This window comes from Malus domestica, chromosome 17 (genome assembly GCF_042453785.1).
Source record: "Malus domestica chromosome 17, GDT2T_hap1".
Taxonomy (NCBI): Eukaryota; Viridiplantae; Streptophyta; class Magnoliopsida; order Rosales; family Rosaceae; genus Malus; species Malus domestica.
In genome coordinates, this window is record NC_091677.1 from 10,010,847 (window position 1) to 10,035,106 (window position 24,260).

Sequence of the window (24,260 nt, forward strand, 5' to 3'; positions counted from 1 at the left end):
GAGACCTTAATCTCTCGATCATTCTCCCACATGGCCTTCTACTCCTCCCTCGCCTTCCTCCTTGTCCGCATCTTCCGCCTCGTCAGCACCGTCTCGAGTCGAAACTCTCATCTCTCTCCTTTCTCTCTGCACCGAGACCCACATACACACACGCACACCATCGCACCTGCTTCAGGAAGACACCCACCTCGTCTTTCTCCCTCTCCTTCTCGTCTCTGCAACTCGGCGAACGAAGGAACCCTCCGGTGAGTTTCTTGAATTTCTCTGGTTAGGTAAGCTTCGGGTTTACCTCTTTCTGTTCTAGATTGAAGCTCAGATGTGAAATTTAAGTTCTATCTCGTGTTTTTGCAAGGTTTTTGGGACGAAATCGGCTCGGGAATAGGCACACCCATCTCCGGCGAGGCCGTGGGTGTCGACGAACTTTCCGAACACCTCCGACCGTTTCACAACAAATGGAAGTTATAAAAACATTTATCTCGTCTTCTATTTCATTTTGATACCTAGATCGGAGTCTAGGGTGCTCTTTTATAGTCGGCCGGAGCCCTATAAACTCCGGCGTTCTTCTCCGATTTGCACATATCTAAAATTTGGCGATATTATCGCGATATTTTGACGAAAACCAATTGGATACCTATTAAAATATCGTTACCACGAAAAACCGATAATATCGGCATTTAAGACCTTGGTCAGGAGATACTGAAATATCTCTGTGAGTCTTTTCAACCCCAAAAGAAATGGATAACTGTGACTTGACAGCAGTAGTCGCGTTGTTAAAAGAAAGGAAAAAAACTTCAAAGCAACCCAAAATTATTCATTACTCCAGCAAAATTAATAAAATCTCAAAACACCAGTTTTCTGTTCTTTCTTCCTGTAGCTTCTGCTCGACATGGGAATCAATGCACGACCGTGCTCGCTTGTTGCTCGACGATTGTAATTGCCGCAGTTCTTCAGTGAATCAGAGAGCTAGAGCTCATTGCCCGCCACCTTCTTCATCCTCTGCCCCTGCATCAAGGTTAGTAGGTCAGAAGTTGATTTGAACTCTCGAATCGATCCAACAACTTAAACTCATTCGATGAACAAATTCCCAATTCGTCAGTTTTCGGGTTTGCCCAATTCGATTCCAAAAGAACCCACCTTTACAAACCCCACAATTTCTGGGAGTTTTGGGAAAATGAATCGGAATCCGATTCCTATACCCCACAGAACGATTCCTGAACCCAAAGGGCAGGACCTTGATTTTGTCAATGTTGTAAACAGCCATCTGATTCACTCGGATTGGGCTAAGCTTAATCCCTTATCGACCGGTCTAACTGCTTTTAGAGTTAAACATATATTGCTGAAAATTCAGAAGGATTATGTTCTTTCCCTTGAGTTTTTCAATTGGGTTGCTGCTCGAAACCCGAATGCACATACCCTCGAAACACATTCCATGATTCTCCACATTCTCACCAAGTACCGGAAGTTCAAATCCGCGGAGTCTATTTCGAAGAAGATTCTTGTTTCGGGCTCAATTGATTTGCCTTCCAAGTTGTTTGAGGCGATTCTGTATTCGTACCGGTTGTGTGACTCATCTCCTCGTGTCTTTGATTCGCTGTTCAAGACTTTCGCGCATTTGAAGAAGTTTAGGAATGCCACAAACATGTTTTGTCAGATGAAGGAGTACGGTTTCTTCCCAACGGTTGAGTCTTGCAATGCGTATTTGAGCTCATTGCTTGATTTGCATAGAGCGGACGTTGCTTTGGCGTTCTATAGAGAAATGCGGCGTTGTAGGATTTCGCCCAATGTCTATACTCTTAATATGGTTATGGCTGCTTACTGCAAATCGGGAAAATTAGAGAGCGCTGTTGAGGTGCTCGAGGAGATGGAGAGCATGGGTTGTAGTCCTAGTGTGGTGTCGTATAATACACTGATTGCGGGACACTGTGATAAGGGTCTTATGAGTTCGGCTTTGAAGTTCAAAAACTTGATGGCGAAGAATGGATTGCACCCTACTGTGGTAACTTTTAACACGCTTATTGACGGCTTTTGCAAGGCAGGAAAACTACAAGAAGCAAATAGAGTTTTTAGCGAGATGAAGGCCGCAAATGTGGCTACTAATACAGTAACTTACAATAGTTTGATAAACGTGTACAGCCAGGCAGGTAATAGTGAGATGGGCACTAGGCTTTTCGAGGAGATGTCAAAGAACCGAGTAAATGCTGATATACTGACTTATAATGCACTGATATTGGGACTCTGCAAGGAGGGTAAAACAAAGAAAGCTGCGTATCTGGTTAAAGAACTTGATGCAAAGCACTTTGTCCCGAATGCCTCAACCTTTTCTGCCCTTATTGTAGGACAGTGTGTCCGAAAGAATGCTGATCGTGCCTTTCAGTTATGCCAAAGCATGATAAGAAGTGGTCATCATCCTGATGAGCAAACTTTGAAGACGCTTTTATCAAGCTTCTGCGATAACAGAGATTTTGATGGAGCAGTCCAAGTCTTGGAAGAAATGGTAGAGAGATCTATTGCTCTTGATTCAGGTATCTTATCTGATTTATGTCTAGGACTTCACCGATGTGGGAAAGAAGAATTGGTAAAGTCATTATGCGGTAAGTTGGAAGCTAGACGACTCATGCCTCAAGGTTTTGATAAAAGGTCGTACCCAGTGCACAAGGTTCCCGCTTTACGCAGGGTCTGGGAGAGGTGAATGTCGGCTAGAACTGAACATTTAAGTTTTTCGATAACATGTAGATTCGTGTTCTGTTTGTAACTTTGAAAGAAAAGGTTCAGCAGTGTTTTCGATTAAACATGTAAGTTTTTAAACTACTCTCTGTTCTTCGCTCTTTTTCCTTCCATCCGTCCGAAACTCTTGTCAAAAGTGCGATTGATGAGCAACCGTACATGACTGTGTCCCAGCAATAGTTTTTCCCCTGGAGTTTTTTCGAGTCGCCAAATATCATTCGGGTTTTCAAACCACACTTGGGGTGCGTTTGGTACGTGGGACGGGACGGGACGGAACGGGACGAGGCGTTCCGTCCCGCGTTTGGTGCGCCAAAAATGGGTGGAACGGGCTGTTCCACGGGACAGATTTTGGATGTTTTTGCGTCCCACCTCCACCCCCTGGAACGGGTTTGTTCCACGTCTGTGGAACACAATGTTTTACCATTTTAAGACAAATATACCCCATGTCTTTTTCAAAAATTACACCTTCGTTCCGTCCCGTCCCGTTCCGTCCCGTCTGCGTACCAAACACACCCTTGAGAATTGAGATACAATACTAATGTTGGAGAGTTACTTGAGTTCCATCACTTCCAATCTCATTCGTTACGTCCTGCTGCAAAAGGAAATAAGGAAGGGCAATTAAGTTCAGATAATTCCTTCTTGTGGTGTTCCGAAACCATTCATTCTTGTGTTGCTGCCTCGAAAATCTGGGCCAAACTCTTCCGATTGGACCCGATTCTCGAGTTTGTGCTTCAGGTGGCACAACGTTTGTGTAACTGCAAGTCGAACACTTGCATATACCCAGTATGCTGTATCTATGAAAATATATAATATCATCCAATCGAGACCCAGAATGCAAAAGCTCTCAAAGCAACAACTCTTAACTCTCTAACAGCGTAAGGTGCCAAATGTGCGTACAACAAATCAAATGTTTTCATCAGCTCTGTGTAAGTATCGGAATTACAAATTTCATATAGCGAGGACCTGCTCGAACCACCTACTTAGATATATCAGAGATTCTAACTACGTTACGATTCATCTTCACCAGCTTCAGCGGCAGCTATCTGAGAATCCAACGTGTTTATCAGCTGCTCACTAACTGTTTTTGCCACGGATACCATGTCGAGAATGATGCTTGGATCAAGGCCTGCACCACCCCGTTTGGTCAACCCGCAGATGTGCCCTTGCCTATTGACGGAAATTGAAACAGCCGAGCTCATTTGTGATTCCTCTTCTGAAGTGGCATCCACAATATAGTGCTTACCTACCTGAAAAATATATGCAGATGATTCAGTACAGGGCATAAAGCATTTGCAATTTGCTAAAGGACAGAGGAGACGGTTAAATTTTGTCACCTTTGTTAATGTAACTATGACAGGGACCTTAGATGTGTCAAATTGCAGAAACTCCTCGTCGCTTACATCAACCTCCGGTTGCTCATCCCCAGATGCACCAGCTGCAACATTTACTCTTGGGATGCCTGTATTGCTCAAAGCAGCCTTTGGGAACATAAGTTTCGTTATCTTTCGTTTTTTTTTTTTTTCACTTTATTTGGAAACAGAAACAACATCAAGTGTAACTCTTAATTCTTTTGCTAGCCACTAAATTTTGATGTGCAAACACTTTAGAGACTCAGTGTCAAATATACCTGCTGCCATTACAAGATACGAATTGTTGTAAAGACCGGCTTGCAAGAGCACTAAGCTCGAACTAGGAAATATCGGGATAGAATTATATTTACTAATTTATTTATGCTCAATGATTATATAAGTAATGTGTAAACAATTATCAAGTACCTTTATAGCAGCACCTAGGGCATCTAGAAGATTCCCATCTGAACTGACAACAAGGCCGTCAATGTAAAGATCCCAACAGATCTTTCCTTCCACAACTACTAGAGAGGAGAGTTCAATTCCAGCACCTGAGACAAACAAAGGCACCCATATTTTAACTCTGCAGTTGGATTCAAATACGTTCCACTGAGAAACTATTGCCAAAAGTGAAGACAGACCAGATCCACTTTTACCACCCAAGAGGCAATGTCGAAGAGCCACTGAGAGTTCTGCTGACAGCTCCTCACCCCCTCTACCCTGCAGACATGTTAAAAAAACAACAGCTTGGCAATAAGTATAAATGCATTGGTCATACAAAGGCAAAATAGATATTCATCCTCTGCAATGGACCAGTAATTCATACACCAAACGGAGAACTTCAGATTGCCTAATGAACAATGAACATAAACTGAGAGATAGTTCCTTCATATTTTATCAGTGCGTGAATTCAAAATAAAAACATAGTAGACTGTCTACAGGCTCATGAAGAAACCAAGATGTCTAGAAAACCTTAATTCACAGAGTAAAACATTAGAAGAAAAAAGATGATCAAAGCGTTAACCTCAAACATTGGTGCTGCGGTTGGACTGCAATCGACGTTTATAAAGACCTTTCCTTTGTCGGGTTGCAGTGCAGTTGGCCTTCCAAGTTCAGCCTGCACTCGGTCAAAATTACCAGCAAATATGATATTACAAACAACAGCATGTAAAAGTATGAGCTTAAGATCAACACCGTAACGATACCTTCACACTAGCAATGACATCCGTAGCCCCCATCCTGACCCTTGCCGAACCATTTGCCTGCGCAACGGCCACAAAGAACGGCAATTATAACTAAATAAGTAAAATTTCATGTTGCACAAAGAAAAAATGCACTACTTTTAGTGAAAATATGACAGATATTAACCTGGGAAATTACTCCAGTTTTGACATTGATGGGCCGAGGCGTCAATCTTTTTCGACCATCAGAACGAATGTCCTGTGCAATACCGCCCTGTATAAAATGCTTTTCTCCTATGGATAGTCCCACCATTTCTGATATAATTAACTTCATAAATATCAAGAAAAAAAATGAATTACTGCAGCAATATATTACGTCTATAAATAACTAAAAAAGGGCACCAATCCTGAGTGCTCGTATGTCAAAGAGAAAATCTACAGTTTTCTCAATCAACGTCAACAACTAGGTCTAAGTAAAGGCAGCAACTTGGAATGAAAAATTGTCAACTTTTCAACGAATATTAACAAGCAAAGAGGAATAATTACCGAGCAGAGACAATGCTGACGAAGCCCTAATCAGTGACAGAAGGCGGTGGCCGTGGCTGTGGCGGCGTTGCTGCGGCTGAGAGAAGATGCAGAGGAAAGGCTGTAGGGCTTAGGGTTTAGGGATTTCAACATCTGAAATTAGGGAATTCCGATTACGGAATCCGGTGTTACCAAATTTAAGGGAATCAAAGTTTAGTGGGTCCCACGCAAATTTTAGAATCCAATTCCGAAATTTGGAGGAATTAGACTCCTAACAATTAGATGGTATTTGGATTCCGGAGGATTGAGGGGGTGAGGAATCCATTTTTCTTACCCATTGTGCCCTCGCATAAAAGTTGAAATTCCAAATAAACCCAAGCTCTCGTCCCCAGTGTTATCCCTCTCCTTCTCCCTCACCAAACAACAGCAAACCCAAAACCAATTTAAAGAAAAATCTGAACAGAATCGACAGCTCATACAAATGAAAAGGATTGAGAGGAACTCACTCAACATGAAAGTATTCTAAACGAAAAAAATGGGAAATTGATTCGGAAGCTGGCATCAAAATTCGAGGAAACCCATGTACTTGGATAATTCCAATGATGGATGATCAGATGAGAGAAGCACGTACCTCAATCAAAAAAAATCGAGGGTAGCAGTCGGATTGAGGAAGATCGAATGGAATCGAGGACGCAAGAAACAAAGACCTCTTCTTCCTCTCAGTCTCCAAGTCGCCCTTTCTTCTGTCTCTCTCTTACTCTCCTTTTTCTTTTTCTGTTTTCCTATTTTTCAATACTATGTAGCACACTTTTAAATTTGCGTCGTGTTGAGGCAAGTATACAACATAGGCACATCCAATAACTTTATATGAACATAATTTATTTATGTAAGGGTAATATAGTAATCAATTTAGTTTTCATTCCGATTCAACTGAATAAGTAAACAACTTATATGGACTCAACATCATTCCTACTCCGATTTCAGAAAGTTTTAGTAAACAACTTCAACAAGAATCTGATTCTGATTCCATTTCATTTCAATTCCTCCTCAATCCAATTCCTCATCGATTGCCATTAGGGTATCCGCTTTTTATTTTTCTGTTTTTTTTCTTTTAGCAGGAACAGCTTCTTCTAAAAACGACAACGTTTTGCTGGTAAATTTCCCCCTCGGGAGACGCTCTATATAATCGACACGTGTTGCTTATATCTTTTTCAACCGTCAGATTAGTATACGATGACACGGCGCGTGCACATCGCCGGTGAGGCCATGAAACTCGAACCTAACCGAAAATTCCCAAATCTTCCACCTGTGAAAAATTAGGGTTTTTCATTTTCTAGGGTTTTGTATTCGGTTCGTCTCCCGGAAAATTTAACTGATCCGATGGGTCGTTCCCGCGCGGTTTCGCAGGCGGCTGTCGACAACCACAATCAGAGGTCAGTGCAATTTTTACCAATTCGCTGCAAATTTTCAAGCTTTATCAGACGATAAGCAATTTAATTTCCCAATTTCGTCTAACAGAAATTGTTTACTTTTTGTGTAATTTTCAGTAGGGGCAAAAGAAAGAGAACGGCTTCGGGGGCGGAGGCGGCGGAAAACAGCGGCACAGCTCAGAAATCTGTGGCCCAAGAAATCAGCGAACCGAAAGGAGCTTTCTACCATTGCAATTACTGCAACAAGGATATTTCTGGGAAAATTCGGATAAAGTGCGTGGTTTGTCCAGATTTTGACCTTTGCATTGAGTGCTTCTCTGTTGGAGCTGAGCTTACACCTCACAGATGCAACCACCCTTACAGGGTTATGGTCAGTCCCCTTTACATTTTCAAAGTTGATTTCTTTCTGGTACATTAGACTAGTTGAAATTGCTTGAAGAAATTTTGAATTTTTAAGCTTTGAGTATGGCTAGAGCCAATTTTAGAATTTGGAAATGGAAAAAAGCGAGACTGGGATGACCTTGGTGTAAAATGCATTAATTGGGAAAAGATTGAATCGGTTTTCTGACCCGAATTGAAGCTCTATATACTTATACTGCCTACAAATAAGAATGTTTTCCTTAGAATCATAGAATGCAAGCAACAGCCCCATTTAGATTCACCTCAAATCTGTGTAAGCATCTATGAGTAATTATTTTTATTTGTATATAGAGTATTTTTCGAGCTTGTACTTTCTTGTCAAAAATAGGAGATGCTTTCAATATGACATGGACTATTAATCAAGCATGCATATATAGGAAAACTAATGAAAAGGGCTTGAAAACTTTGAGTTTTAATGATAAGGACAAAATAAAGGGTAAAGTGAATAGTACCAGGATTGACTTTTTAGTGTAAAAATGTGGTTTTTCGTTAAAGTGAACAGTACCGGGTGCTTTTCATTAAAGTTCCCTATAATATATGCAAACTTTTTGGTTTTTAAACAGGACAATTTGGCTTTTCCACTTATCTGTCCAGACTGGAATGTGGATGAAGAGATGCTACTGCTCGAGGTATTGAATATACTGATTTTTTTTTTTTTTTTTTCAATTCTTATGATAAACCTGTATCTTTTATTTTTCCGGTGAAACTAATAAATTTGTGTCGTGTATCACTTGTTCTTTGATCATGCTGCTTAGGGTATTGAAATGTATGGATTTGGGAATTGGACCGAAGTTTCTGAACATGTTGGAACAAAAACCAGACAACACTGTATTGACCATTATAAAGCTATTTATATGAACTCTCCGTTCTTTCCTCTCCCAGTAAGACCAGTGTTCTAATTAATGCATGTCCCCACACACATGATATACACACATAAATTTATAAAACGCAGAAATTATTACTAATAGTCTTCATGATATCCCTTAGGACATGTCTCATGTTATGGGAAAGAGCAGAGAGGAGCTTCTTGCTTTGGCTAAGGGGTCTGATGAAATCAAGAAAGGTTAGTTTGCGATGATTTCTTATTAGCTGATGCCTGAAAGCAGCTGTGTTTTGGTGTGTGATTCATGATTTAAGATGCTTCAATTGGTTAATATGGAACCGTTCAGTGGCTTAAGTGATGCATGCTTGTTGAATGTGGTGAATGGTGATCTTCTATTCTGCAATTTGTATTCAAAGGATCCGCGAATTGTTTTCCAATGCTATGTGTTATTTGTTTGTCATAGATACTGACAATCCTTTGGATTAATTAGAATGTCTGGCTCGTCTGTTTCGTTTTTCTCTGCAGAAGTTCCCATGCTTGTGGAGATTACACTGAAAGAAGTGTCTCCCTTTTCTGCAGAAGTCAAGTATGGTATTTTTATTATATTTAGTTCCTACTTTAGGTTCAAGCACTTGTTCCATATCTTCTTTTTAATTTGTTTCTTAATTTTATTGATCAGATGTGAAGAATCAAAAAACAATCCAGCTTCCCAATCGTCGTCCAACTCAACTGCTGGTACACCAGCCAACATATTTGAGGCAGTTTTTAGCAATCTCATTTTTGTCATGTGTGGTTACCAGTTAAGCATGCCTGGAAATGTCTGATTTTCTGTTTTGCATCAGATGTTGCCAAAGGGTTGGTCCCAGGTGCTGTAAAGAAGGCATCCAACAAAAAGCAGATTAAGGACGAGACTAAAGTCAGTAAAGTGGAAGGTATGGTTTTATGGTTACTTCCTGTATCACAATTATTGTACATGTACTGCATCATACACATATCTACTTTTACATGTCTTTAGAATTTCACTAACTGACTTTTTTCTTAATTGTAAGAAGCATTAGTTATGTATATCCACAAAACTTTATTGCCCAGAAGTTATTTCCCCCACAGAATAGTTGTTGTCACTTAAATATTCATGTTATACTTGATACATATTTATATATTATGGATTTGTCATGTATTTGGTTTAAAGCTCAGTTTTATGTATTATTAACAGAAACTCAAGTTGACCGGAGCGTTGGAGAAAAAAAACTGAGGAGTTTAGGGGAAGAGGGACCTATTACAGAATTCAGTGGCTATAATTTCAAGAGGGAAGAGTTTGAAACTGAATATGATAACGATGCTGAGCAGATTCTGGCCGATATGGAATTCAAGGATACTGACACTAATGCTGACCGTGAATTGAAACTACGAGTTCTGCATGTCTACGCAAAAAGGTATTTATATGGCAACTTTGATAGATTAAGGCTGATAGGTCTATTTTCAAGTTCAAAGCAATTTTAAGGAAGGGAACAATCTAAAGTTTTAACAAGATGAAGTGATTATTTTCGTTACGTTCAGAAAATTTATACAGAATTCTATTTCTGTCATAATTATTGCAAATGCTAGGCAGCATGTCACACATTATCTCATACAAGTGATACTGTATCTCACCACGTAACAAGTTAGCCTTGCTGTCTGATTTTCCCCTTTTTTCCCCTTGTTATACTCAATTATATGTGGGAATTTGGCAGGCTTGATGAGAGGAAACGTAGGAAGAAGTTCATACTTGAAAGAAATCTGCTTTACCCCGACCCTTTTGAGAAGGGCCTCGCACCTGAAGAAAGAGAAATATACAAGCGCTTCAAAGTTTTCATGCGGTTCCACTCAAGTGAAGACCACAAGGAATTGCTTAAGAATATCATTGAGGAACAACAGATTGTCAAAAGAATACAGGATCTTCAGGTCTGATGCATGCCTCACACTTGACTTGTATTTCTATTACCTTATTTCCCCCTCTATACTGTGGGTTGCTCTCGTTGAGTAAACAATGGGAACATGACTACATTATGTTTGTCACATTCTTTTACATGATTCGAAGTCAAAGGTACCGTGGCTTCCCACGGTTAATGTGACTAGTTCAAATTACCCCATAATAAACCACTCAAACTCAGTTACCTTTTAACTTCCCATCACCACGTGAACTCATTTTGTTAGTTCTCTCGGACCGTATAATAAAAAACGACCATGTTGCATAGCGTCTTCTCAAATTTTTTTTGCATTAACTATGCAGGAAGCTCGAACTGCTGGCTGTAGGACAGCTTCTGACGCCAGTAGATACCTTGAAGAGAAGAGGAAGAAGGAAGCTGAAGAAAGTGCCCTAAGGATTAAGGAAAGCTCACAGGCTGGTAAAGGCTTGCAGATCAGCCCTCGGGGATCTTTCAAGGGATCCACAGTTCTGCATCCCTTCAGCAAGGACTCATATTTAACTACGCAAGCTATTTCAAGCTCCTTGGATTATTGGGATGTCACTGGGCTAGCCGGGGCTGATTTACTCTCCGAAGCCGTAAGAACGCCAATCTCAACGTGCTTTTTTTTTTTTTTCCTTTTATGCGCGAAATTATGTTTTATGATAGTCGATGTGGGGCATAATACATGCAGGAACGAAGACTTTGCAGTGAGATCAGAATTCTACCTTCACATTATCTCAACATGCTGCAGACCATCTCCATAGAGATTGTAAACGGCAATGTTAAAAAGCAAGCGGATGCCCGTAGCCTGTTTAAGGTTGAACCGAGCAAAGTCGATAGGGTTTACGACATGCTGGTGCAAAAGGGAATGGCTCAAGCATAGTTAGGTCTCCAATCCTGGTTCTTGTAATCCTGTACAGTTCTGTTTGTTGATTGAAAGGGAAGATCCCATTTCGTTCACTTATCATCGCATGTCCTTTAAAATTCTTCAAAATCTTAATTTGAGTACATCTCCTGAGAATGTGGCACAACAAAATGATTCCGTGCCTACTGTCGTATGCAACTAGGGATTAACCAAATACAGGAACTTAGAGAGTCATAAAACAGATAAGAATGCCTCCCTCATTTACATATTTATCTTTAATACAAGCGATAATAGGGACGGGTTATCAAACTTTTGCACTTGTTTATGTTAATGAGAAATGTTAAAAAAGTTGTAAATTTATGTGCAAATGGAAGGAAATTCTACAAAAGTATCAAATATCAACGTCGTAGACGAAAATGAAAACAATCTCAAAAATAAGAACACAAGAGATTTAACGTGGTTAGGCTTAAAGCCTACGTCCACATGCAAAGCACGGCGAGGAATTTCACTAAGCAAACGGAAATTACAAAAGAGTTTAAATACTCGCAATCCAAATCCCACTAAACCAAACGAGTAGAGAACCCAAAACAAACGGAGAAGATTCCCTCAAACTACTCTCTAACTCACAAACTTACAAATTGACTCTCACCAAATTACCACATGAATAAGCCACACTAAATAAACTAACCCTAATCTCCTATTTATAGAGCATAAGACTGAGGTTTACATAAGAATCCTAATAGGAAGAAAATCCAAATCCTAATCAAATAGGCAATAAACAAATTCTCTCCACCAAGAAAAGGTAACCAACTAAGAAGTCAAAATTCAAACCCAAATAGGACACTAAAACGAAATAGCTAACATGTACCTAATTTCGAGACGCAAAACCCAACAAAAGGACTCAAAAGTAAGACTTTCCATGGATTCTCTGTCATCTTATGGTTTTTGCACAATATTGTATAATGTTAACACGAAAATTAATGTTAAACTGTAAAGTAATAAAGAGTCGACAATTTAATAATCTTCTTAGCTTGTCTTTTATGTTAATTTGGGTGTAATCGGTACATCAGTTGGGAACGCATAATAAATTAGCAAAGGGGGCTTATTATCACTATTTTTGACCTTTCATACGTCTTTGTATTTCAAGTCATGAGATTAAATAAATCAGTAAACAATGAACAGTATCAAATAAGTAATGTATAAGGATGGGCACGGACCGAGCTGGGCTCAAATTTAGAGATATCAGACCCTACCCGTTTTAATCTGTAACGGGGCAAGCCGAGCCGGGGTGAAGAGATTTTGAGTTTTAGAATCGACCCTAACCTGGCCCGTTTCAAACGGACCGGTTCGGGCGGATCCATAGTTCCTATTACATTTATTTTTTCTTTAGCACAAAAATAACAATGTCATTCAAGTCGTCTACCTCAGTGGTCGAGCAACCGCCTCCTCCGTGACAACCTAGATGCTCAAATCGGATGGCGCCGGAAAACCCAGATGCAACAATGGCCAAATAGCGCTAGAAAACCCAGATGCAGCTCAGACCGTTAACGTCGTCTTCCTTATTCGTCATCTTCATCGATCTAGAACCATAAACCCACCCAACCAACACAAAATCAGAACCACAAAACCCAACACCCACAAAATCCCAAAACCCGAAAACATAAACTGACCAGGTTAAATCGGGTCCCGTCGTACTAAAATCCCTTGTACCACTGCATCGTCTTCCCTGTCACCGTTTGTGCTGCTCATGCGTCTCTGATTCTCTGCAACTTTTGGATGATGGGAGGGATCGCAATCGATGGAGATGAAAGGGACCTCAATCAATGGTCAAATGGTGGGTGGGAGGGACCTCGATCGATGAAGAACAAATAGAGACGAGGAAGAAGCAACGATGAACCGACAGATAGAAAATGGATGAAGTCGTGAGGTCTGACATCGAGAGTCGTGATACCTAGATTGGGAGAGTGATCGAGAAACTCTCAGCTCGAATAAAGTCGTGAGGTTTGTGTGTTGTGTTGTGTGTGTTTGTGGGAATGAAAGGTGCACGGTGGAGATTAAGTGTGATGATGGATACGGTTCAGGTCGAGGGTCCGTGTCCTCAGATATTGGACCCTTCCCGCCCTGTTTTCTGTATATACTATATTGGATCCGTCCCGACCCGCGAGTTCAAGATCCGTTTGCCTACCCTTTTAGTGCACCACAAAAAGATGTGTTTGTCATTTCCCATCGGTAAAAGATTCATGCAGCAAACAATTATTCAGTCATTGTACTTGACTTTGGAACTTTATGAATTTTGAATTTACAGCTTGTACTAGCTTTCACCCATGCATGTGGAAGAAGAATCCACAACAATAAAGACAGAGAAACAAAAACAGAAGCCCTCATATATTCACTGTTCACTCTACGGAATACAAGTCAATAAAAATCAGAAAGCAACTTCTCAGACATAGGCTATAGCTCCAGAACCTGAACAAAACTAGACGAAAAAAGAAAGAAGAAACAAATTGTATAAAAATTGTAAAAAAAGAGTTCATCTTTTGTGTCTGGTGCCAGGTCAAACGCCTCTCTCTCTCTCTCTCTCTCTATCTCTGTCTCTCTCATAAATCATTCTGCAGCATATCTGATGATATCACCACCCAAGTCAAAAGTACACTTCTTATGTCAGTTTCCTTGCTCCATCACATTACAGTACATAAACCCACAGGCCACAGAGTCTCCATTTTGCTTTCCTCCCTCGCTCCTCTGCCTGCCTTGTTTTGTCACTCTCACCATCTCCCAATACCCTATTTACCCATTTTAATTATTTTGTTTTCATTAATCCCCTTAACCAAGTTTTGTTTCTTTTTTAAAAAGGAAAATTAATGAAAAGGGCTTGAAAACTTTGAGTTTTAATGATAAGGACAAAATAAAGGGTAAAGTGAATAGTATCAGGATTGACTTTTTAGTGTAAAAATGTGGTTTTTCGTTAAAGTGAACAGTACCGGGTGCTTTTCGTTAAAGTTCCCTTTTTAAAAACGACGATCTATTATAAACTACTTCTGTATATGTGCATCGAAATATTTGAACTAGCTCATATGTAACGGAATAGGAGCTGATAGATTGTTCCGTTCAGCCTGATCTAATACGCGTCTACTTAATGACACATTTGGTTGGAAAAGAGACATGATGGATTGTTTATAGGTGTGTGATATCCACACATCCCATTTTACTTCTCACACACTTTTTTAATTTTCGACTGTCGGATCGGATGAATTGAAGAATATCAACGGATAAAAATTATCAAGGGGTGTGTGAGAAGTAAAATGGGATGTGTGGATAGTACACCCCTTGTTTATATTAACCTAACTAAGACCATCTCCAACTTTTGAGTTAAAACCTAATATTTAGGTTTTAGTCTTAACCTAATCTTTCTCCAACAGTTGAGACTAAAATAAGTTTTGAGTTAAAACTTAATGTTTGGACAAATTTAACCCAAAATTTAGGTCAGTGTTAAAAGGCTGGCACACCGAAATCTAGGTTTTAAACTAACCCAATCATTTTTCCAATTGTTGGAACTAAAATAAGTTTTGGGTTAAAACTTAAAATTTAGGCAAATTTAACCCAAAATATGAATAAATCCAATGGTGAAAAAAAAAATTTAACAGATTAAAATCGAATATGATCATCAAATTAAATAATATAAATAAAGATTTGAAGGCCCAAAATTGAATCCAACAACTCAAACAAGTACAAAAATTATTTAAATCAAAATTCACCCAAAAGGTCTATAAAATACACTTTTCATGAGGCCAGTATAGTAAATTTCTAATTGTTGTCGAAATCTAAATATTTTTAAGTTAAAATGTTAATCAAAATATATTATGATAAGCTACATAAATCTTATTTTTAAAAATGTTAACAAAATATAATTTTGTATAAATTTATTCCTTCATAAATCCGGGGTTAAAATTTTAGCCTAGAATCATTAATGCAAAAAAAGTATATTAAAACCTAAAATTTTTTAATTAAAAATTTAAGCTTCAACTCCAACCATTGAAGCAGAAATTAATACACATTTACTTACATACTTGGTAAGAAAATAGGCTTGATAGCTTGTTCACGATGCGTCAACTTATACATTTGAATACCGCATAGTGTGATAATTGATCCGTTAACACTGCATATCAATCAATGATTATATCTTCATTGAATTTTAATCAAATACATTTATCACATTTCACATCATGTGATACTCCAATAATGTCTGATAAATCCAACATAACTCTATATCAAAGTTAAATTTAACCTCCTACACTAAATCACTACTCAATCTGCTGCACCGAAGTCCCAAAGGTGCAGTCTCGTACCCCCCGAACACGCTGCGACATGTCGTTCATCGCATACCAAAGCGTTCACTTCCCCAATCCTCTCCCTGAAACTGTACAGATAGGCCCCCCTCTCCACCTCCCACACCCTCACCACCCCACCGACGCACATTAGCGCGCACCCTTCGTTCATGCACCCCATCACCGCCATCTGCGCCGCCCCCCTCACGTTAAACCTGCACACCTCCTCCAGCGTGTCACTCCAGCGCACGCTAGCCAAACCCCTCCTCCCCACAATAATGTACGCCGACCTGCTCACGTCAGCCGCTCCCACAATTATCCCTCTCCTATACTCCTCACTCAACACAATTCCCTGATTCCTCAGATCGAAGACAATCACACGCGCGCTCGTGCACGCCACGGCCGTTTCCCGACTCGTGACTCGGACTCGCCCCACGGCCTCGGTCATCTCCGTCAGCATGTGCCACCCCATCACGGCCTCCGGATCCGACAACGTCCCGCCGACAAAAGTCAATTGTTCAGTCAAACCATCCCAAATGTGAAACGTCCGACCCGGAACTCCTGCGTACAGCCCGACCCACCATCTTTCGGATCCGGTGAAGTCAACCAAAACACCGTCGTTTACTACGTCACCCAAGTGGGCCCTACGAGTGACCTGCGGACCGTTTATGACCGCCACATGGATGTCTCCGTCCAGCGTGGCAAAGGTGAGAGTAAAGTCTGTCATCACGATGCCGGTAACGGCTCGGGAGAATCGGCCGAGGCGGTCGCGGAGGTGGGGCCGGAATGTGCTGACGTGGAGGCGGGTGGCGAGGTCGAAGAGGCGGACGGCGCCGTCGGCGAAGCCGCAAGCAAGGTGGGCGTCGGAGAGAGTGAGGCACCGGCAGGTGAGGCCGTCAGGGTCTTCCACGTCGGATAGGTCGAAGTGGAGGGTCGTGTGGGCTGACCTCGGGGTCCGGAAGTTTGTGGCCGTCCGATGCCAGTAGATGTACTCGTCGCGCCACGTGTCGCGGATGAGAATTGTCCGGCCCCAGATACGGCGGGTAAGGCGATGCCAGAGAAGGTTAGAGCGCGAGACGGCGCGCCACGTGGAACAAACCTGCACATCGGAAAAAATGTCACGTACTAGATGAGTTTCAGTATGTAGGTTACTCGTTCATGCACTGCATGCATGTTATATTGTACGGAAAATATGAGAATTAAAACGCACAGCATAAGGAAGTGTTACTCATATGCTATTTTTATCACATTTTTTTACTATCTTAAATGATAAATGAGTTGGACAAGCTACATCATTTAATTTCAATTTTTTTATTAATTAAAACACTTAAATCATTTTAATTGACAAAAGAAGACTTCTCGAATATCCTAATCATCATTTAATTAACAATCTTTTTATTAATTATTGATTAACTATTTTTATTTTTCATTCTTATTAATTTTTTGTTTATTAATTTCTTTATTTCATACAGTCCGTCTACGTAAAAAATTTTAATATAAACATATATTGTAATCTAATTAATTACATGTGGAAAGATCGGCACGCATGCACGAGTAGGTAAGGATAATATGTGTATTTAATGGACTTGGATTGTCTACCCTCTCATTTCAGTGCCCTTCTGTTTGTGTGATCACGGTTAAACCACGTCAACGTTTTATATTACTATTTCTTTTTGTTTTATTATTTTTATAAGAAAACAATATAAAATGTTAACGTGGCTTAACCGTAACTACACAAAACAGGAGGGCACGGGAAGAGCACCGAAATGGGAGGGCAGACAATTCAAGTCCGTATTTAATAGAGGGTCAGAATCTACGGGTACGAATAGCGGTGTCAGATAGGGTATGTGTTTTAACCAGTTAAAAGGCAGTTAATGGAATGGCACAATGTAATTAATTAACCACCATAAATTGACCGCAAATTGTATACAAGCAAAAAGAAACAAGTACAATATTACAATCACCATCAAGGACAAAATCTCTTTCAAATCATTAATCAACTTGGTACGTGCAATATTATTCAATTTGTTTAACCAATTATAGATAAGAGGCAAGCAGAACCCCAACTTAAATAATTCTTCTAATATAAAAATAAAACAATATTATCAAAGACCTAGATCCCTTTCTAATTACTAATTAATTATGTGGGTTGAATGGTTTTTGGGATGTTAGCAAATATTAGCTAGGGCAAATAACACAGGGTGGACAGGGAAGAGAATCAAATGCAAAACCCTAGACACACACGGAGCAGACAGTTGACGCCATGCGCGTAAACCCTAGAGAGACAGAGAGGACCTTGAAGGTGGACCCCGAGGGCAGGCAGCTCAGCTGGCAATCAGCAGAGCCAGAGAAAGAGTAAACACTATAGGGAGGAGAGTAGCAGGGTACGTAGTAGGAGAATAGGGGCTGTGGGAGAGTAAGAGAAGAGTGAGGAAGAAAAATCAACCAGTAAAAAGAGTGAGGAAGAAAAGACATCAGCCAGAGAGATGTCTAGAAAAAGTGTCAGCTGTGTAGTGTACAGTTACTGATGAATAATTATCATTTCATCACTTCTGCAAATCTCTCATCTTCCCTACCAACCCCCCACCCCCCCCCCCCCCCCAAAAACCCCAAACCCCAAAATCCTTCTGTATCTGTACGTATTTCTGTACATAATGTTGCTGCCTGAGTGCTGTATGAGCATTATTTGTTAGAGAAGGATTCTCTTTAATTCTAATCTCTATTTGATATCAGTTGATATCAAATAAGGAGTAAGGTTTTTTTTCTTCTTATTTTCATCTCCTTTTTTTCTCCCTCACTTTATTTTATATTTTATTGTCTCTATAAAAAATTTAATATAAAATATTAATATAATTTAACTGTATTTATTCAAATAGGAGAATTCTAATCTCTATTCCCTTCTCTTTATTTCTATTTGAATTCTTATTTGAATAGATACAATTAAATCACATCAATATTTTATATTAAATTTTTTATAAAGATAATAAAATAAAAAATAAAATGTGAGAGAAAAAAAAGAGATGACCTTACCCCTTATTTGATATCGACTGATATATCGATCCAGCCGACTATCATGGACACTGGAGACTGACACCTCTCTCTCTCTTGCTCTCTCTTCCTCTCTGCTTTTATTAATTATTACTCAATCCAACGTATACCTTACAAGAAGCAAAGTACAGGACTATATTCGTTTGCATTCAACAAGATAATAAGAGATTTTCTACAGTTTGTTTGTAACAGTAACTAAAATCGATATATTAAAGAAATTGGAACTTCAGGTGAGCACACTATTGTTTGTAACAGTAACTAAAATCGATACATTGGTTTTTGCCTCTCAAATTATTGTTCAGAAATTCAATGAACAAAATCTAACGAATTATACTTATCCTGGAACTTTCTATACAGATATATCAATACATAAAAAATTGTTCATCGGACTTCGATTTTAACACTTTGTAATATCATTATATATTCATGAAAAAACATAGCTAGGGACCATGAAAGGGACAAAGATCGAACATCTAGATAACTAATCATGTGGTCCATGGAGGAAAGATGTACCTAGCTAGCAAGGATAATAAAGCTATGAACAAACATACACATACATCTTGACATAATAAAAACATAGGATTGCAAATTTTGCGTACTTCCCCACGTATATTTGGCTTTCATTTCCAAGAAAGGTGTAGCCAAAGCCTGTCTCGTTAAAAGCAGAGAATCTTTTCTTCCCCACCCCTACTTTCTTTGACTCCTCTAAATCCCACCCGTGCGTGCACTACTCATGCACGTTTTCCTGCTCTAATTGGATCTTCTTTCCCCTTTCTTATCTTTTTTGGTTTTTTTCTTGCTTTTGGAGACTTGATCATGTACGTGTTCTCGGGTAATGGTTTCATGCTTACTGTGTAACGTATGATATTATTTTATGTTCACAAACATACTGATCTATATGAAGATTTTCACGAGGGAAATTCCGTTTTGCAGAAACAGAAAATAGGTAGGTTGGCGATCGCTATGTGACACCACAAAACGGGATCAGGCTCCTAAATAGGCTTGTATATCATCTATTCGATCAAAAGAGAACACGGTTTCATATGGTTATGCAAATTTAAGTATTGTCTGCATACATGTTAAGCGGTGTGACAAAAGAATACACTTTGTTACGATGATTGTAACTTTCTTTTTAATCTTAGAAGAGTATATACTTCAAAAATATTTTTAGAAAGAAGGGTGAAATTATTTTAAAAATTTATCAATTTTTCAAAATTTAGCTAGGCTCCCAAACAGTTTTCAAACATTCAAAAAAGGGCAAAGCAAGTCTTAAAAGACGAACAAAAGGAAAAAAAACAAAGAAGCAAACACAGAGAAATAACAAGTCACCGGATGGTATTGCATAGCATGTTAGTAAGAGACAAGCACACTTCTGGAGTTGACAAGTAGACATCAGCTTGTAAACCAAACAAGCATTGGGTTCCGTTTACCCAATAAAAAAAAAAAAAAAGCATCGGGTTCCATGTGCTGTATGGCATACGCCACTTGCATCAGTTGCATGCAAGGTTTTTTGACATGGCACCCATCAACTGTCAGAGATCTCTACATCTCAACCCTCTCCTCAATCTATGCATATCTACCTCCCTCATATAGAAGCCGTTTGGATTCACATCAAGCTCAAGGACTTTTTCTTTTTACGATTTATTTGAATTGTTTACGTTTTCTAGGGCATTAACTTCGACTTGAAATTCCTTTCTACGATTTTAGATTATTTTCATCCATACAATTTATGTGATTACATGATTTTTTTTTTTTTTTTAATCTCTTCCGAGTTCAAATTTTCAAAATTTTCATCTTTCACTTAGTCTAGTTTCCACCGGTGGTTTAGCCTTTAGTAGTAATATTCGATTGTAATACTATTTAAATCCAGTAGCATTTTGTTTTGTTACTTTTTAAATGCTGAAAACATAATATTTTAAGTGTCAAAAACATAACATAACCTAAAACAGATCCAACGGTGATATATTCCTGGAATCTTGTTCTTGACGACTTGCATAACAGATTTACAATAAATTAGAGAAAAAAAAAACAAGATAATGAATTTTTGTACGTTACTCGCATGAATAATTTTGTACTTTAAATTCCAATTTAGTCTGAAATAAAGTGCACTATAATATTCTTGCATATAGTACTGAAAAACTCAAAAAAAAAACAAAAGAGGACATTAATGGCTATCGCAGCGAAAATATAACTGCAAAGAGAAACGTTAGTTAGATATAGAAACGTACAGTTTTTGTACAATCAAGCCTCGGCCACTCAGCTTCCTAAATTTTGCTATATGATTCCAAATGGTAAGTGATAAAACCAAGCTTTAAAGGTCCCTATCCGAGACAAGAAGAAGAAGAAGAAGAAGAAGAAAGGCATCCCAATAAAAATTTGTAGAAAAGCTCAGTCAAAAAAGCAGAGGGAGAGAGAGAGAGAGATTGCTAGAGCTCAAAAGGGTTACATGCCAATAAAGGGAAAGGAAAATTAAAGCCAAAAGAACCCTTTTCCGTTGGATTTGGAAAGGGAAAGGAGAAAAAAAAAGAGTAGTGCAAAATTAGTCCCATTTTTGTGAAGTGGGAAAATCCAAAGAAGCTTACACAATCCCCCCTGCTTGTGAAAGGGACATTAAATTATTGTTGCATAGAAGAGATTGAGAAAATGACCCTTCAAAAAAGCAGTTACTTTCTGAAGCAAAACAGTTTCTTCTCTCGGATGCTCATAGCTAAACCAAGTAACAAACTAAAGTATGCAACAGTGTGTCCATCTCTCCGACTAAACTCGAATCTTCCTCTCCGTAGTTTAAATAAACCCGATCCGAATTTGGTAAGGCGGACTAGAACAAAACCCAGAACTCGTTGTACTCGTTTATAGGTGATTACAGAAATTTTCTCGTGTTTTCACCAACAAAAAACAAAACAAAACAATACCCATAAACCAAATTATTTTTAGTTTTTTTAATATTTTTAGTTTTTTGGGGAATCTCAATTGAATTAAATTTGGTCTGGCAGCAGGGTCTTCTAGTGTAATAATACATATATGATGCCCTTTGACTAGACTAATATTTTGTCCATTTTTGGAATAAAAACCATCAGTCTCTCAGTATACCTAGTCGGATTCTAACGCAGCTTACCATGCCAAACTTCCCAAATAATCAAATTAAAGCATAAATTTTCATATTTCGCATTGCTACACAATTTCTAAATCAAAAACCTTCATGTGCAATTAGTTAATGTACTAAAAAGAAGGGGTGGAGTGTTAATAACTGTTAAATTTTATCAGAAAACGCACCTGAAACACATTAGCAAGGGCAGGAGCAGCGGCAAGTCGTCCGACGGCGCGGGAGGCTTCAGTGGCAACTTGAGAAGCGAGAGCTTCCACAAAAGGCTCAGGCCAGACCTCGTTTACGGCACGTCGTCTGGAAGAGGATGGCCCTTGGAAATCACCACCTCTTTGTACATGGCTAGGGCCAGCTCCATTGGCACCGTCGTCTCCATTTCCATCGTGGGATGTGGGGGAAGAAGAAGATGATGAAGTTGATGATGGAGCAGAAGAGTAAGAGGTAGACATGAAGGAAGGGGAAAAAGGTGGGAGAAGAACACTTGAGAAAGGAACACAAGGACAAAAAGATCTTGGACAAAGACACAATTTAAGTGAGGGACCCAAGAGAGGGTCTTTGTGATTCTTGGATATATATACGCAATATCACACTCGCATCCCCTCTCTCACTGTATCAAATAATCTAAAATATAAACAATGCTCTGTTTTTTTTTTTTTTTTTGAAGTATAAACAAAGCTCTACTGAGAGGAGGAACAATTTTTATGACAAGACGTTATTATGTCAATGTACTCGCTGCAATACAAGTCATTTTAGATGTACTTAATTTTTTGTTCAATCAATGAGTAATGTTAGGAGAATAAAATTTGAAAATTAAATTTGTAGATTAAATGATATAAAAATTAATTATTACTTAAGTATTTATTAACTCATTTACGTCTTATTGATGACAAACCATTTAATTTATAAATTTAGTTTACTTAATACTACTCCCAATTAATTGTGATTAGAGTAATGCTAAAGACTAAATTTGCAAATTAATTATCAACTTCCATACCCTTTAATTTTCAAAACTTTGTCTACAAACTTGTGATTAACATATTTTTATCTTAAAAATGGTATAATTAAAATTTTTTTTAATCAACGTTTAAAGATCATTTTCCAAAAATTAAAACAAGTTGAAGATTGTTTAATAAAAAAAAAAGAGAGAGAAAGTGAATTCGCTATAGAAATCATAAAGTATTTATTTTATAGTTCAAATTAATTGATTGAGAGTGTGAATTTTCTTTAACAACAAAAAACTAATGCTAGACTAACCAATAATAATTTTATCTTCAGCCCTTATCTTCTTATTTTTATCCATTGATTCTTCTTATATATTCAATCCAGGGTAAGTGCATGGGATAATATAGAAACGTAAAATTCACTTCAGAGTTCTAAATTGATAGTAAAGATAATCAATTTATGACATAATATATTTCAAGACAATCAATTTATGAGATAATACAGATTTAGTTTCCCAACCTGCAAAGACGGCCGCTGGGAGGGGTGGGGTTTCTGAAACCGCTGGGTTTATGGGTTAACCCTGGATTTTACAGGGGATTTGTAGCCCTAGCTCTCTTTGGTCCCTTTTGGTCTCCCTGCATCTGTATCAGTTGCAGATGTTTGTCAAGAAAATGGACATTGTCAGTTTTTCAAAAACAAAAGCAACAAAATACCTCACTCTTTCGGAAAGAAACCAAGAAATTTTTTTTTTTTTTTTCTCTCACGAGGATGTTTATGTTTTTGAGAGGAGTGCTGTTAAATAGGGTTCTAATTAAGAAAAACTAATTAAAATAATTTGAAAATTTTGAGTTTTAACGATAAAGATAAAATAAAATGTAAAGTGATTAGTATCGGAATTGACTTTTTAGTGTAAAAATATGATTTTTCGTTAAAGTGAACCCTATCGAGAGTTTTTTATTAAAGTTCCCTTCTTATTATTGACAAAAAAAAAATAGCATTCTTATTAGGGAGTTGTGAGTACTAATAAGAAAGGTTCTAAAAGAAGTAGATGCTAGTCGGGTGACGGCCGGAGTCTAGCGTTTAGGTGGATAAGACAAATTTAAGTAAATTAATTATATATCGTATAAATAAATGTTTGTTTATTTAAAAAAAATACATAATTATATTATGATACATAAATTGCAAAATAAAATTACATATAGATTGTAAAGTATAAGAATATATAATGAGTGTTCATCCAAATATTCAACAAGTCTCTTACATTTTATTTAAAACATAAAATACAAAATGAAAGTTATCGATTTTCTGTCTAAATGAGAGTCGCAACCTAGACGGGTGGCCAGGTGGCTAGGCTAAGCCTAGGCAAGGGTCTATGCGTCATTTCTTAATTTTCAAACGCATACTGTTAATGAGAATAGTGACCAGCAGCCTAACGTCTAGACGGGGCCTAAACGGCGCTAGGCGAAGATTTTAGAACAGCGGTAGTACTAGTAAGTAGCAATTGGTGTTGCTGTACTGGAGACCCCTGGTCATATTAGTAACTAATAGGTCTAGTTAGTTCCAAGTCCTTGATGATCGA

The 24,260-nt window shown here is 38.5% G+C and overlaps 4 protein-coding genes and 1 long non-coding RNA gene across 18 annotated transcripts; 2 read left to right on the top strand and 3 right to left on the bottom strand.

Moving 5' to 3' along the window:
- The first annotated feature begins 805 nt into the window (after positions 1-805).
- On the top strand, positions 806-2,808 carry LOC103428876 (pentatricopeptide repeat-containing protein At4g26680, mitochondrial). The gene has a single exon (XM_008367013.4). The coding sequence runs from the start codon at positions 1,073-1,075 to the stop codon at positions 2,687-2,689; it is 1,617 nt and encodes a 538-aa protein (XP_008365235.2). The 5' UTR covers positions 806-1,072; the 3' UTR covers positions 2,690-2,808.
- A 749-nt stretch (positions 2,809-3,557) lies between these two features.
- On the bottom strand, positions 3,558-6,623 carry LOC103428874 (uncharacterized). Of its 13 annotated transcripts, none has more exons than XM_029096993.2 (10): positions 6,411-6,616; positions 6,114-6,184; positions 5,801-5,932; positions 5,442-5,582; positions 5,279-5,335; positions 5,098-5,190; positions 4,715-4,793; positions 4,500-4,624; positions 4,059-4,202; positions 3,558-3,971 (listed from the first exon to the last, which is right to left on the bottom strand). In XM_029096993.2, exons 4-10 carry the CDS (start codon positions 5,565-5,567, stop codon positions 3,732-3,734), a joined length of 864 nt encoding a protein of 287 aa, XP_028952826.1. In that variant the 5' UTR covers positions 5,568-5,582; positions 5,801-5,932; positions 6,114-6,184; positions 6,411-6,616; the 3' UTR covers positions 3,558-3,731. The 13 variants fall into 13 exon arrangements, with proteins under 13 accessions (XP_028952826.1, XP_070672741.1, XP_070672740.1 ...); XM_070816640.1 differs by having other exon boundaries at positions 5,442-5,569; positions 6,114-6,191; positions 6,411-6,596; XM_070816639.1 differs by having other exon boundaries at positions 5,442-5,569; positions 6,411-6,585.
- Positions 6,624-6,992: 369 nt separating this feature from the next.
- LOC103428873 (transcriptional adapter ADA2a) lies at positions 6,993-11,362 on the top strand. 2 transcript variants are annotated; one of them, XM_008367004.4, is made up of 12 exons: positions 6,993-7,212; positions 7,327-7,579; positions 8,193-8,258; positions 8,385-8,510; positions 8,617-8,692; positions 8,978-9,038; positions 9,132-9,187; positions 9,295-9,384; positions 9,666-9,885; positions 10,183-10,393; positions 10,722-10,994; positions 11,090-11,362. In XM_008367004.4, exons 1-12 carry the CDS (start codon positions 7,160-7,162, stop codon positions 11,279-11,281), a joined length of 1,677 nt encoding a protein of 558 aa, XP_008365226.3. In that variant the 5' UTR covers positions 6,993-7,159; the 3' UTR covers positions 11,282-11,362. The 2 variants fall into 2 exon arrangements, with proteins under 2 accessions (XP_008365226.3, XP_070672737.1); XM_070816636.1 differs by lacking the exon at positions 8,385-8,510 and having other exon boundaries at positions 7,001-7,212.
- A 1,081-nt stretch (positions 11,363-12,443) lies between these two features.
- LOC114822529 (uncharacterized) lies at positions 12,444-13,358 on the bottom strand. The gene is made up of 2 exons (XR_003770542.2): positions 12,934-13,358; positions 12,444-12,843 (listed from the first exon to the last, which is right to left on the bottom strand). It is a non-coding gene; the product is annotated as an uncharacterized lncRNA (long non-coding RNA).
- A 2,210-nt stretch (positions 13,359-15,568) lies between these two features.
- Positions 15,569-22,188, bottom strand: LOC103428886 (transcriptional regulator STERILE APETALA-like). Its single transcript, XM_029097520.2, has 2 exons — positions 21,910-22,188; positions 15,569-16,687 (listed from the first exon to the last, which is right to left on the bottom strand). Exons 1-2 carry the CDS (start codon positions 22,186-22,188, stop codon positions 15,569-15,571), a joined length of 1,398 nt encoding a protein of 465 aa, XP_028953353.1.
- Between the last annotated feature and the right edge of the window lie 2,072 nt (positions 22,189-24,260).